General features: G+C 35.4%; 2 protein-coding genes across 3 annotated transcripts; one reads left to right on the top strand and one right to left on the bottom strand.

Moving 5' to 3' along the window:
- Nucleotides 1-781: 781 nt before the first annotated feature.
- Nucleotides 782-4,547, top strand: LOC115957727. 2 transcript variants are annotated; one of them, XM_031076039.1, is made up of 4 exons: nucleotides 782-977; nucleotides 1,541-1,656; nucleotides 3,850-3,929; nucleotides 4,030-4,546. In XM_031076039.1, exons 2-4 carry the CDS (start codon nucleotides 1,585-1,587, stop codon nucleotides 4,295-4,297), a joined length of 420 nt encoding a protein of 139 aa, XP_030931899.1. In that variant the 5' UTR covers nucleotides 782-977; nucleotides 1,541-1,584; the 3' UTR covers nucleotides 4,298-4,546. The 2 variants fall into 2 exon arrangements, with proteins under 2 accessions (XP_030931899.1, XP_030931900.1); XM_031076040.1 differs by lacking the exon at nucleotides 782-977 and adding an exon at nucleotides 1,064-1,149 and having other exon boundaries at nucleotides 4,030-4,547.
- A 1,980-nt stretch (nucleotides 4,548-6,527) lies between these two features.
- Nucleotides 6,528-14,209, bottom strand: LOC115955207. Its single transcript, XM_031073269.1, has 7 exons — nucleotides 13,003-14,209; nucleotides 12,500-12,725; nucleotides 12,127-12,194; nucleotides 10,339-12,001; nucleotides 10,067-10,236; nucleotides 8,059-8,248; nucleotides 6,528-7,967 (listed from the first exon to the last, which is right to left on the bottom strand). The coding sequence occupies exons 2-7, from the start codon at nucleotides 12,648-12,650 to the stop codon at nucleotides 7,321-7,323; spliced, it is 2,889 nt and encodes a 962-aa protein (XP_030929129.1). The 5' UTR covers nucleotides 12,651-12,725; nucleotides 13,003-14,209; the 3' UTR covers nucleotides 6,528-7,320.
- Between the last annotated feature and the right edge of the window lie 301 nt (nucleotides 14,210-14,510).

The following is a 14,510-nucleotide window of genomic DNA, read 5'->3' as shown; positions in this document are numbered from 1 at the left end:
TTTTTTGTATATCTTTAAATATATCAATATATATGCATGAGGTTACAAACTGGAGGGCCTTGGGTCATTTAACAAGTGCACAAGATGGGGTTTGTTGATTTGATTTGATTTTTCCAAAGCTAAATGGAAACCTTGCCCAACATGCAGCTAAATGGAGCCCTATCTCCAATCCTCAGGCCTTTTAAGCCACTTCCAAACAAACCCCACTCGTCAATTCACAATTCTAATTCCTATATCAAAACATCAGAAAGCATAAAGAGATAAGAGCCTAGGCGAGTGAGAGATGATTAGATCTAATTAAGTTTTCTATTATTTTCTAGTTATTTTATTATTTATTTTTAATTTATATAATTTTCTAGATTTTAAAGATACTTTCAAAGCTATTTAATTGATGTGGCATAATTAAATTGATATATTCGTTGGACCGTTAGCTCACCTAAGTCTCAGGGGACACTAACGGACAGCTAGGCACAATACATGGACGAAAGAGAACAAACATAAATGATATCTAACATTAGGAGTGCGAATTAAAAATCAAATTAGAGAATTTACGGAAAACTAATAAAAAGAACATACTTAATTTAAATATAATTTATTTAGATAATATCAAATCTAAATCAATCAAAATTTCGTTTAAAGTTAGATTACTTTACTTTATCCAAAAAGGCAATGGATTTTTAATTAGTTTAAACCAATATTGTTTAGCATTATTTTTAATATATATATATATATATATATTAGTATATTAGAATGATGATGTTAAAAAAATGTGTAAAATGCAAAAAACAACCTTAAACGTTTTGGGCCGACACTTGCATAAATTTTAAAAATATCAAATTTGCTCATTAATCACAAATTACACAAGTTTCAGTGACAGCGTTAACTACAAACACTATCGAAAGTTTATGCCCAAACAGAGTCTGGACACAAGTACAACGCCCAAACTGTGAATTGATAACAAAAAGCACTTTCTTCAGGTTCTCTTCTTTCCTACGCCTTGACACAATTCATATATGTAAATTGTGTGTATATATGTATATGTGTGTATACGTTGTTTTTGAGTTTACGTGCACACCAAGTGTTTGAGAAATTGACTATGAGAAAGTTTGGCTGTAATAATACTTCAGTATAAGATATAGTTATGGCGCGGTTAGCATCTTCATTGATATTAGCTTGGCTGTGATATATAGATTAATCATTTTAAAGGGGTCTTATGTACATTTGAAGAAAACTTGATTCGATAAATCTATATGTAGTGTATGAACAAAGACCCAATGTTTTTCCTTATTAACTTTGGATTTTACATTTGTTGGAAAAAAAACATCATGCTCTATTGCACACCCAAGTCAGTGTTTCATTCATTTCAGGCAAATTGAATAAATATCCTCATTCATTTAGAATAAGACCTTTTAACTCAACTAGTTGGCAATCCTAGTATTTTCAACGGAGTCATCGACGGTTCAAATTCCCCTACCCCAACTATCAAATTATCGTTGCTTATGTTTTTGAAACACCTTGTATAATAGATGACTCTTTGCAGGTGACTTTGAACATTAATTTTGGAGGCTGGCTAAGAAGTTGCCAATGGGAACTAAAGAGACACCAAAAAAAACTGGCCTTCCACAAATTGTTAAGCGGGATATGGGATTGAAATTGGTAACTATTCCTTATTTTTGAAATCCTAACAATGAACAAGTGATGTTATTGATTACATAGTTGATTCATGGATTTGCTTCTTTAAATTGCATACTGTGGTGAATATTCTAATGTGGCAATTTGTCTTCCTTCCCTCCTCTCTAGTATAAATCTTAGAGTAGGAATATGTTTAATTAGCTCATGCAAAATATTTGGAGAAATTCAAAGTAGTTATAGTAAACATTTAGGAACGCAAAAACCACAACGTGACAACTCAAATGATTATCTATGTGTATTTTTAATTACCATACGGTCCATACCTATGTGGAAAATCCTAAACGGATTAATGTTCAGATCTCTTAGTGATTAACAATAATAAGTGATTTAATAGTTAATCACACAAAATTATAATCTATAACTCAACAAGATATGTATATATATTCACAATATACTAACTCAGCAGATTATACATATATACCACAGATAAATAAATACCACATCAATAAGAAATTGGTGAGACATGCCAATGACCCAACAGGTCTGATGGCACCTCCCTAGGTAATACCTAGGGGTTGAGGGTGAGGTTAGGGGTTCCAGTAGTAGAATAGAGATTTCTAATCATTTCAAAAAAAGAAACCCCACTGGATTATAGCTCTGTGGTTTCAACCTCACTTTGCTCACAATGAGATTGAAATATAGGTGGGGTAAATAAATGAGTTCTGTGATATTTGCTTAATTTATTGAGTCTAAAAGAATGCTCAAGATCAAGAATACAATAAGATGAGGGAGAGATTTTTTTTTTTTTTTTTTTGTTTGGCTCTCAAAAGCTCACTCTCTTTCTTTCTCTCAGCTAGAAAAATGAAATGGCTGAAGCTCTAAAGATTTGGTTTTGCTCTCTTGGCGCTTTCTCCAAATGGCAGCAGCCAGCTTGAAGAATCTCCTCTTAGTTTTTTCTGTACAACCAACCTCTAGCCCTTTTCTTTTTGTTTTCATGCTAGCCCATAGCACTCAACTACCCCACTGCATGCATTTAATGGACTTCAAATTAGTCACTTTGGCTCGCTTAAAACAAAAGGCTTTAAGCTGCTTCCTTTACACACTTTGTGGAATTCAAAAACTTAAGGGCTCGCTCAAGCAGGCTTTAATGGCTTGAGCAAGGGGCCTCAATTGCTTTTAAGCAGGCCAAAAACAGGGTATTGATTTGACTCCTAGCTAATGCATTTCGTGATTTACCCGATGCCAACTTAATGGGGGTATTTGGGCATTCGGGGTTTGCCCCTTAGGAGTGGTTCCACTGGCCCATACCTTGAGGGGAGCTTTGATCGAGAAACTATTGAGGATAAGCAAATTTTACTTTAAGCTGCTTCAGACTTTATTTAATTGAACCAAAAATAGCAACACTTATTCTAAATACACTCACGGATATTAGCCAACTAAAATTCTAACACTACGTAATGGTCATGCTGACTTATTTAAGCTTAATGGGTCATGTGATTAAAATAAATGCGGATGGTCATTTAATCACCACATATATTTTTTTTGGATAAGTTTTTGGTCCTAAGGGGAAGGGGTAGGGAAGACTCAAATTAGTGACCTTCACTTCATGAGGTGAGGTCTCCAGCCAATTGTGCTATTCTTGGAGTCTATTTATTTGTCACATAATGAGTTGGAGGAGGTTACTTCAAACTGATTTGGAGGGAATTTTGTGCCAAAGTAGTAATTACTACATTTTTGAAGTCCTAAAATGTTGGGCTTGTAGAACTCTTCTATGCTTTCTGCTTGATCAGGTGGTTTCTTATCACGTTTTCATTTTATTTATTTTTTATAACTTGTGCTTTCTCCCAATGGGTAACCAGAGGCTATAAAATGCATGAGAGACGCTAACACAAAGTACAATCAAAGTAATTAGTATCGTTATATCTTATATTTAGAGTTCAGCATGCATTGGGTATCAATAAAGCCATTAGGTTTATGTGGGCTAATATACTGCATATTTTTCTTATCTAGAGAGCCAAGGGTCATATGGAGTATTTGGGTTATCTTTCACGTCCATAGAATAAACACAGAAGTATGGACACAATAGGGTGGGTAATTATGTACACAGGACAGGTCCTAAGGACAATACATTCTCCACTTTGCTGTTATTGTCAATTCTCCAACCTATGTACAAGATGACTTTTTTGAGCATGACAAATACAATCTACTATTATGCAGGCTGAACAATGGGTTAATAATATGACCAAAGCTGCAGAGAATGAACTGCCAGAAGTAGAATCAGAGGGTCAACCTTATAGGTCAGTATAAGTGTATAACCATCTTTGCTGTCTCTTATAGCTATTAATGTTGATGGGAAATTGTAAGTTGTTCACCAAAATCCTTCACATTTTCCTGTAGGCTTGGATTGGGTGCAAAGGTCTCCCGCCAAGCCAAATTTGGACCTTCAAATGACCCACTTGAAAAGAAACTACGTGCTAAGTTAAACACTGGAAAAAGAAAAGCTGCTATTATTGCCAAGGAATATACTCCATCTGCTAGAGATGGAGGTGATAATGAGGATGACGATGATGATGATGATTTAGACAGCAGAACAAGTGCATTTGACAAGAAGCGAGCAAGAGCTCCTATGACTGTATGTTCACAGGCAAATAAAAAACATAAGTAACTATTTTTCTGTGTCTGTGGAGTCCTCGAGGGTTCTGTCTCTTTTGTTATCTGTCACATATACTTTTTTTTTTTTTTTTTTGGGAATGTCACATATACTCTTCCTGTGGAAGATTTGATTCTATTGAATTAATTTTATATAAAATATTCATTAGAGGTGACGGTGTTAACTTTTGCTTTGCACATGCCTAGTAACATGATTGCGGGAGCTTAAGTTGTACTCCACATTCATCTTCTTAACAATGCTTTGAATTCACGCTGATGGATATGTAGCTTAAAGATTTTGCAGAGCCCTGATGGGTTCCAAGGAGTTTAAATATTTCTAGGCTAAATTTTTTCTTTAGGAGAATTTCTAGGCTAAACTTGGTCACTCGAAAACATTGTGTAAAAGTTTACATGCTTTCTATAAATTCTGAAAATTATTATTATTATTATTTTTAATCTTTATACTATGGAGTCACCACTAGCTGTATATAGACGTTATATGTCTTAATAGGTTCCTTTTGTAAACATGACATAGTATTTTAAAATCTATCTCTGCCTCCAAGGGTCCAAGCGGTCCAAAAAGCCTAACAGGTTCCCCGAAATTCTGGCCTTCCAATATGTTGAAAAATTTTAAGCAATGCTAAAGAATAAACTCAACTCAGTTAACCTTAATCCCAATCAAATTAGGCGTGGATATAGTTTAATAACTAATTGAATGGATCACATGTATTTTTCCCTCATTTTATCACCATATAAAATCATATTATATAGCCGAGAGTCTTATAACTCAATTGAAATCTCTTAGCATTTCTAACGGAGATATTCATGGTTCAAATCCTCCTTCCCCCAACTATCAATTTTAAATAAAAAAAAAACATTCTATTTATTCCCTCTCTAATGATACTAGTATTTTAGGCTTTTATTGATCTCTTTTTTATTTAATCAAAATTAATTAATTTACTCTTTCTCAACATTGCATTGATTACTTTCAATTGCATATGCCAAATCATCTTAAGCGATTCTTCTTCATCTTTTCCTTAAGAGGAACCACCTTCACCTTGAACTTATGTTTTCACTCTTGATCTCATCTTTCCTAGAATACCTATTCGTCCATCATAATGTTCTCATTTTGGTTGTGCTTGTTTCAAGAACATGTAGCTTCTTAATAGATCAACAATTTGTACCATATCATAATAGGTCTTATACAATTTTATAGATTTTTTATGATTACACCATAATCCTGATTAAGTGTGTGCATAGAACTTGATAACTCAGACCCAATCCAATCTAAAGGCAATGAATTTGTTTTACTTGGGTTGGCTGGGTGTATATTGAGTTGGTTTTTGGTTAAAACTATAAGTTTATTTATTTATTTTTTTCAATATAAGGAAGTAGTATCTTAGCTTCTGGCTAGATTATTTCATTTCCTATCTATGAGATACCTCACAAATTTGGTGGATCGATAATGTGGTGGATGAAACTTGAGACCTTCAGATTTACGATACATCCTTTAAATCCATTGAACACACCTCTTGGATGTCCCCAAATGACATGTCAGTGTAATTTAGTTGAGACCCATTGAACTTGAACCAAATCGATGTAATGCTTACATATTTTATTACATTTATCAAGTTTTAATCGGTGCATTTCATTTCACTCTGTAATCCATATGCCACATCCCTCCCACAATATTATTTGGTATCTCACATTCTCACAAAATCTTGAGCCTTTAGACGTTTTAGTCAAAATAATAGTTCAAAAGGTAAGCCGACAAACCCAATCACCTTGGGGTTGATTTGGATAGGTTAGTTTAGAACATGTAAATTGGTTTGTGTTGGTGGTTTCTTATTCTGATGGGGTCATGTTAGGTTGTAAAATCCCTTAAAACCAACCCAAGTGCAGCCCTTCTTATGAGTTAATGATCTAAGATTTTTAAAGTAATCACATTTTGATACTTCTTGACAATCAACTTTTACCACCCCTTCACGTTCCTATTTCTAGGGTTTTATTATTATTATTATTATTATTATTATTATTATTTACCCTATTTCTATGTTTTTTTAACTTGCTCTCCGTAAACTCAATTTTAGTCCTGCTTAAAGCCCCTTATTCTAAAATATCCATCCAAACTTACAACTTGGGGTTAACTCTGGTCATAGTCTCATCGAGTAACACAATAACATTAGATTAAGGACTACATTTGTAGTTGTTGTATTTGCTTATATATTAAAGACAGTAGTACATAATAATCTCAAATTACTTCTAGCGAAAAGATAATCTCAAATTACAGATGAGTGACCAGAAATTTTGCTGGTCTTTCAGAACTACCAATAACGGCTGGTACAAGTATATCATATTTTTCTTGTATTGAAATCAGTAATCCATCGCATAACACTCACTTTGTATAGCAAAACACTCCTATTGTGAAGTTACTTTATTTTCCTTCTATGCTACAGAATTAGTAACAAATCACACCACCTTGGAAAATACAGCAAAAAAACAAATAAAATAAAGAAACACGCCCTCAAAACAAAGAAAAGTGAACACAGAGAAGAATAAATGGAATCAAACACACTAAAGAACACACCCTAGACTAAATTATCACATCATATTCTACAAAATCTACAACAGGAACGCCTTTATCATTATTGGGAAAATGCACACTGACCCAGATTTCATACTGGTACTCACTTGAAAGTTGCCATAGAAAACAGGCATTATTTGTATTCTTGCAGGCAGCGCTTGCAAACTGGATTTTCTGATCCCCAATCCAGGAAGGATTCTTTGTTTTGATGATTTTCGCCTATGAGGGCCCAAAAGCCACGGTTCTATAATGTCGAAGAGTAAGATATCTACAACATTTCAATACACAAGTTAGAAGAAGCCATGTCAAACCGTCCGTCCAAGGGATGTTCAAAGTCCCTCCCAAATGGTGAATGTCACCCGTTTTCCTGATGAACAAGAAACATCACGCTTTCCTACCGCCTCAACACTAGGTTGGTCAATGTATGGTATGGACGGAAAGAAGTCAATTTTCTTTTACAAGTTGATGCTGCTTCCATCTTCCTCCAACTCAGCTGGAAGGACAGTACGCACACTATCTGGATTTTCATTTATACAGCTTAATATGGCATCTTCCATTAAATCTTCGAGAATGGCTTCACCCATCTCAACACCAATAGCATCAGCATCAAAACGAAGATCCATCCATGTTCCCATCCTTGACATGTCTTTTCTGACAATTTGGTCCAAAGTATGAGGCAGAGGCAGAGGAAGGAGATGCCAATATATCCCTTCCCAAACCTCATAAATAGCATCTTTCACGTTTGGAGCTGGCTTTACGCTAGGCTTTATGAATGACACCCAAGAGAGGAAACTACAATGGTGCCGACAAACCTCCTGGAGAACTTCATCAATACCGTCAAAGAGGAGCTTCTGGTCGTAGCAGAGCTGGTTGGGAAAGAACTCACCCTCGTGAAACAATGATGGGTCAAGAAGCTGGTCTGAAGTATGATATTTCACACAGAATTCATCCCAGTTCAAGCCAGATGCTTGCAGGACTGCTTTTACATATTCAAACATAACTTCATTTTCTTCTAGACAAGTTTTTCCACCGTTAAATTGATTAGCAGCTGAAGATTCATGCTCCTCAAATTGAATCTGTATCGGTTGCACTGGTAGCCTGACTGAAGAATTGTGAATAAATTGACATTAGCTTAATATCCAAAATGAATTGTGAATGTTTCAAGTCATTAAAATTTCAAAATGACTGCCTACCAGGTTGGGATATGGACTTTGTAGGGCTGACGTCGTCCTCTGGGAATAGTGGCTCAAGAACAGATATAGGACTTGGCCGCTCTGGTACATCGACAACACAAATTTCCAGATTTTCATTTTTCTTGTTGATTAAGGAGTCAGAAGGGGACTCTAGCAGAGAAGATGGCACTTCCTTCTCTTCAAATGATTCCTGGGAGAAGAACAAAAATAGTTGTTAGGATAAAATTATAGATATGGAGGACAAATCCATAAAAGAATAACATAGAGGGATGACAAATTATAGAGTTTTTTTTTTGTTGTCTTTTGGCTCTGCTTTTAATACATTACAGCAACAACAACAATAAGCCCTAATCCTAAATTTTTGGGGTCGGCTATGGATCCTTAGCAAATTAGTTAGGGTCGGTCACATGGATTCTTTTCCTCCATTATATTCTATTTGTAGTCATATTCTCTATTACTTCCTTAATTGATAAGTCCTTTTTTATTACTTTCACTAATGTTATTTTGGGTCTTCCCTATTACATTTTCTCATTTCCTCAACTTAGATCAACACACTTTCATATTAGTGCATTAATTTCTCTCTTCTAAACATGACCAAACCATTTCAAGTGAATCTCTCTCATCCTTTCACCACTATCTTTAAGTAGATTTCTTTATTTTAGATCGTTTTGTGTATTTCTAATTATCCATCTTAACATTCTCATTTTGACTACACTCATTTTATGAATATTTTGCTTCTTAATAGCCCAATGTTCGATACCATAAAGCATAGATGGTTGTATAACAGTCTTATAAATTTTCTCTCTTAACTTATTAAATATTCTATGATTAAACAATACTCCTGATGCACTTCTCCACGTCATCCACCCAATGACCACCCTACTCTTATCCTATGAGCAACATCCTCTTCAATCTCTCTATCTTTATGAATTATTGATCCAAGTTATTAAAAGTTCTCCCTTTTTAGTATCTCTTACCATCAAGTCTTATCAGCCCTTCGTATGTATTTCTACTTACTTTGTTCTTGCAAAATGCATCATTATGTTCCTACATGCTCTTTGGAAAAAGGTCAAAAACTGCAGACAAATCAACCAGCTGCAAGTATATCATCACCCCTGGCCTTTGCCACAAAGGCAAAGCACAAATGGAATTTATCATCTCTGAACACTTCTGTCATTTATATTAAAACTAGTTTAAATGTAAGGAATGAAACATGAAATACCCAAAAAAAAAAAAAAAAAAAATTACATCACAAAAAAACAATTAAGGTCCTCTTCTTGTGTTTGGAATTCAAAATCACGAGTCACTAGTTTCAGGACTTAAAATTAAAAAGAAAATCTCAATTTAAATTAATTCTCTCATTTTTGGAATTTCATGTATGAATCTCTCAATTTGATAAAAGTAATGGCGTGTACTTATTCAACAACACCCCCCCCCCCCCCCCCCCCCCCCCCCAAAAAAAAAAACACCTAAAAAAAAGTAAAGGCAAGTTAAAGTTAGTATATGATGAAAGTGGTTGTAACATTAATGGAAGAGGTGGCCATCTGAGGACAATGGATACATTTTTTGTTTCTACAAAGGTTAACTTGGATAGTTTTATACTTTTATTAGTTATATACAGGCCAAATTTGATAGCTACACTTAGGATAATAAATTAAAATTTAACACATAAACACACATTATATCCCAAAACAGTACACTAGTATGCAACGTACTGAAATATTTCATTCCAGTGGCATAACCAAAACAGCAACTAGTATGGCATTTATGATATTGAGATGTAGAGCTGGTAATACTGGTGGCAGTGACGAGTTATAGAGCTTGGAATTATGAGTCTCGGTTTTTAATAAGGGCATGTAATCCTCTCGTTTATGAAGATTTTGAGTTCCTTAGTAACTAGAGATCCAATAGTTTTAGACAAATGAGCACTGGATTTCAACAATATCATAGGAATTTAAAATCCATGCCTGCAATTCCTAGGAAAAGGATAGTACCTAAGATCTATTACCTGTTTCAAGCTTTCGCTATATCCTTTATCATCACAAATTTCAGAAATATCGGCATTTTCGTCATCTCTGGTAATTGAAGAGTCACTTGGATCAGGATGAGCATCCAAGACACTGATCTCTTCCTGTACTACAATTTCATTCACAGTCACTTCTACAGTCTTGACAACTCCTGCAGAAGTAATGAATGAATAAGCACTAAAGAATCCAAAAAGCTAAAAAAAAAAATGAAAATGCTACTCACAATAAATTGGACAGTTGAAAAAAATAATACCTTCAGGACTTATCTCATCATCAGCAGAAACAACAACTTCTTCCACTCCATTATCATGAAAAATATCATCTGATATACTTGGATTTGAGTTAACAGCTTGTACTTTATCATCAGGGCTGTCAGAAATGGACAACTCACTCTCTAGATTTTGTGCTGCACGACCTAAAGGGCTGGCATTGTTTTCTCTTTTGGGAGACTGTGTATTTGAATTGACCTTCCTAGTTTTTCCACAGGCAGAAAGCCTCATCTGTGCAGTTACAAATTTATCCTCCCAGTCCCTTGCGGGACTGCCAACAGGAGTTGAGTTATACTCAGGAAGAGAGAGAATTCTCCCTAGGGTTTTAGGAGTTTGTTTGCTTGAACAATCTACACCTTCTTCCCCTATGCTCAGCATCTCAGACAGATGTTTCTTGGCTTCAATGTAGATATTAGATGCCCTTTGCTTGGGATAACCATCAATTTGATGTTCCTTACTTATTTCAGCATCTTTCAGTTTTCCAGTCTTGTCTCCTTTCTTGACATCAACAGCAGGTCTGACAACTCTTTCCATATAGAAATGATCTTTACCTGGAGAATTTCTTCTTGCATTTTCCTTATCAGTCCGTGTCTCACCATCTCTCAAACTTTGAAGCTTATGAGGAAAATTACCAGAAAAAGCAGTAGTAGAGATTCCATGCCATTCCTTTCCCATGGCACTTTTCAGCTTTCTCTTAATTTCAGCAAGAAAAAAATGTGCACCAACTCTCTCAGTCAATCCTTTCTCTCCAACAAGTTCTGGTGAAGAGACAAGACTACTTTCAGTTTTGGAATTTCGCAAGCCTGCTGGTCCAGGCTTCAAAATAACAATTCTATTTGGGGTTTCAGAATTTGCATTCTGTTTCAGTGGGTTTCTTTCCTGAGACTTGACCTTTCTCCTGAAAAAGTTACGCTGCTGCTTACGACTGACAAGCTCCTCAGATTGTCCTAAACCACTGAGCTCCAGTTCTGACATATTGGATCCTGGAAGTGACTTGGGTTCTTTGCCTTTCCCTACCTGGGAATCCTGCAAATTTAGAACATGTTTTGCCAAAAGTGAGTTTGGGTCTTGTACTAGTTTCAGAAGCAATTCCTCATCTGAACATAAAATCTCAAGTGCACCAATGAGTTCTTTGGAGTGGAGGTTTTTCCCATTTTCTTTGTGATGTTTTGCATTTATAAACTTCTGATTTATAAATTCTTTGATGGCCTTGCTCAATATCTCAAAATCAGAATGCTTCAGGTTCGATTGCATTTGAACTTCATCAACCTGGTCATGCTTCACTGTACTTAAACTCTTTTGATGGATCCAGTGACAGAACTCTTCCATTATTTCATCTATACCAACATTATCTATTGATTGTTTCTCTGAGTTCTGATTACAAGAGCATTCCGTTTCCAAGATTTTATCGGCATCCAAGTCATGCTTGTCCATATCACGGCTTTTCTTGCGACTCTTTTTTGTTTTTATGTGCTCCATATTTAGGTGGCTTTCATTTCCTGACTTGCTCAGTTTTATTTCTACTTCAGCATTGCCATTGCCCTTCTTGAGGTCTTGTTCATTGAACATCTCCTCTTCTATAAGTTTCTTCACACTTGGCTTACCAGCATCAGTTGTCACTAATACTGTTGTACTGTCTTCACCATCCTGAAACATTATAATTTAGTATTATTGAAACAATATCACGATCACTTATTTCCACAAGATAGCACCATATTAAAGTAACCAACTTCACACTAAATTTGGCCATCGGACTAAATGGCAAGACTTACAAGAGTGCCTTGATTATCTTCATCTAAATCAGACAACATCTCAAATTTATTCTTTGAATATCCAGCACCTGCAGAAAGGAATAGAAATTTCAACAAATAAGGATCAATGCCTTATTTCAGAAAGAAAACACATGTAAATCGACATGTTAACTATTGACTATTGTCTTGCAAAATACCTTAAAGAATCCAAATCCAGAAATCACACATGAATAATAAATGGGGAACAACGTTAATTTTTTTTAACAAATAAAAATAGGAAAAGCTTGCATGTTACAAGTAGCATTTTGTCCAAACCAGAAACATTCCATATAAAATAAATGTTTGTATCTATGTTTTTATTATTGAAAGTCTGAATAACAAACTGAATTCTTACCAACAGCTTGCCTGCTCCCACGCTTCCTATCTGAAAGCAGCCTCCGAGTAGTGCGACCCTGGCGGAAGTCAAAGATACTGATCAAGCCCCACATACAGCCTGACTGGTCTTTTTCATACCGCACAAGGCGTCTCTGGGATCTCTTCCCCATGTTGAATGAGTGATTCTTGAATTCAATTTGGCTTTGTTCAATCAAAATTACACACCAGTAATACCCACATTAAACCTGATAAACAGAAAAAAGAAATAATATAGAAGCAGCATAAGTCTATTAACCAGAAGTATCAACGATCTCCTTCTCTCAACACTAGGGTCACAGTTGCTGCAATGTTAACAAAACACCGGATTTAAATAGGAGTACTATATTGGTCATGCAAATCATGGTAGAACTACAAAAAATTTGTTTTCCACATATGAAATGCAAAAAGATCTTACTAATTAGTAGCAAGTTGTTAATTTGATATAATAAAAGCAAAGAATTGTGATCATAAAGAAACAAGTACCTCAAATTTAAAGCCCTTAGATGAACAGCAATCTAGCTGGACTAACAGAGAAAAAAAAAAGACGAACAAATTCCAATTCCAACCCCTCAAGCTTTCAACAGTGTAAAGCTCAAGCTAATGAAGCTTTCTTTGGATGGCAAGGCATCAAAGCCTTCTTTTTTAGTCTACAAGCCTTAAACAGCATCCCACATACTTCACAAAGCTCAAAATCCCGGTATTCTGGCCTTCCCTTCAAAGAAAAGACCATTTAAGATAACTAATCCTCTCAACTTTAACTGATGCCAAATTGGTCAAACCTCAATAATTCAGCCTCAAATTTCAGTGAACAATCCAATTACCAACTCTGTGAAAAAATGTGATCAGAAGCTTGAGGATCACAAACCCAAATCCCACAACCACTACAGTTGAATCCAACTTTGATGATTTCTATACAACTGGATTGATGATTCTGGAAATTGCACCGTCAATCTTTGCCAAAACCAATTGAAAAAATTTTCATCCGATGCAAATGCTTCAGCTACCAAAACAACAATAAATATCTTGGAAAGTCAAAACTGCAAGTCTCTCAAACGTACCATCAAAGACCCCCCAAAAATAGAACACACTTGAAACACTCAAAATCACTCACTTTCACAAAACCCAAACTCTCTGAATTCTCCACCAAGTGTCAAAGCTTGAATCACCAAGAGAGAAGCCAAGAAAACCAAAGCTTTCTAAAAGTACCCAGATGAAAATTCAACAAAATTATACCAAAAACGAAGACTTTTTTTCCCTTGTGGGTATCTATTCTTTGTGACAGCCAGAAAGAGAGGTTGAAATGCTTATCTAGCACCGACCCATTATTTTTTTTACGTAAGAATGTTGTTCTGAAATGGGGCAGCCATTAAAGACTGAGAAAAGTGGAGGTGTGGTGAGGTGGTGAAAGAGAAAGGAGAAACCTTTACAATGTTGTTGGGTGACAGTGGAAGAATACGTGACAGTTGGGGTAGAGATTGCTAGTGTGGGACCCATTAAGAAAGAGAGTTCTTCTGAGCACTTTGATGGTGACCTTTGTGTGTAAGAAAAGTTTGGTCTGTCTCCATTTTCTCTGCTTCTACGGTTTCATCTTCAACCACCATCAAGGTTATTACCACCAACGCCACCACCACCCCTTTGGATTTTCTCCCTCCATCTCTATCTGTGTGCGGGTGTGAAGTGTGAACTGTAAAATTCTGGTATTTATTTGTTTGAACTTTGTTTGTGTTGCGTTGCTGCAGGTAGGTACAAACAATTGTACAAAAAAGGAACTGGTCCAAGAGTTGACGTGTGCCGTTCAGTTCTTATCAAATTTTTTGAGCGTTGAAAAAATTGGAAATGAGATAGAGACTTGGGAGGGAGGGCTAATTATGTTTTTTAAAACTTATTTTAAATGTGTTTTTTTTAGCTAACATTTAGCATGTCATAAATTTTTAAAAGGATTTACTAATGTGTACTTCAGGATATACATATAAAAGTAAAAAAATTTAGAA

The sequence above is a fragment of the Quercus lobata genome, chromosome 8 (assembly GCF_001633185.2).
Source record: "Quercus lobata isolate SW786 chromosome 8, ValleyOak3.0 Primary Assembly, whole genome shotgun sequence".
NCBI lineage: Eukaryota > Viridiplantae > Streptophyta > Magnoliopsida > Fagales > Fagaceae > Quercus > Quercus lobata.
Note: the sequence above shows the minus strand (reverse complement) of the source record. Positions and strands in the feature narration are given on the sequence as shown.

What these genes read in the sequence shown, in the direction of transcription:
- LOC115957727 (XM_031076040.1), top strand. Translation starts at nt 1,585, where the DNA reads ATGGGAACTAAAGAGACACCAAAAAAAACTGGCCTTCCACAAATTGTT. An exon ending in GGGATATGGGATTGAAATTG is followed by an intron (nt 1,657 to 3,849) that starts GTAACTATTCCT and finishes ACTATTATGCAG; the next exon opens with GCTGAACAATGGGTTAATAA. An exon ending in TCAGAGGGTCAACCTTATAG is followed by an intron (nt 3,930 to 4,029) that starts GTCAGTATAAGT and finishes ATTTTCCTGTAG; the next exon opens with GCTTGGATTGGGTGCAAAGG.
- LOC115955207 (XM_031073269.1), bottom strand. Translation starts at nt 12,650, where the DNA reads ATGGGGAAGAGATCCCAGAGACGCCTTGTGCGGTATGAAAAAGACCAG. An exon ending in TGGGAGCAGGCAAGCTGTTG is followed by an intron (nt 12,195 to 12,499) that starts GTAAGAATTCAG and finishes TCCTTTCTGCAG; the next exon opens with GTGCTGGATATTCAAAGAAT. An exon ending in ATAGCGAAAGCTTGAAACAG is followed by an intron (nt 8,249 to 10,066) that starts GTAATAGATCTT and finishes TTCTTCTCCCAG; the next exon opens with GAATCATTTGAAGAGAAGGA.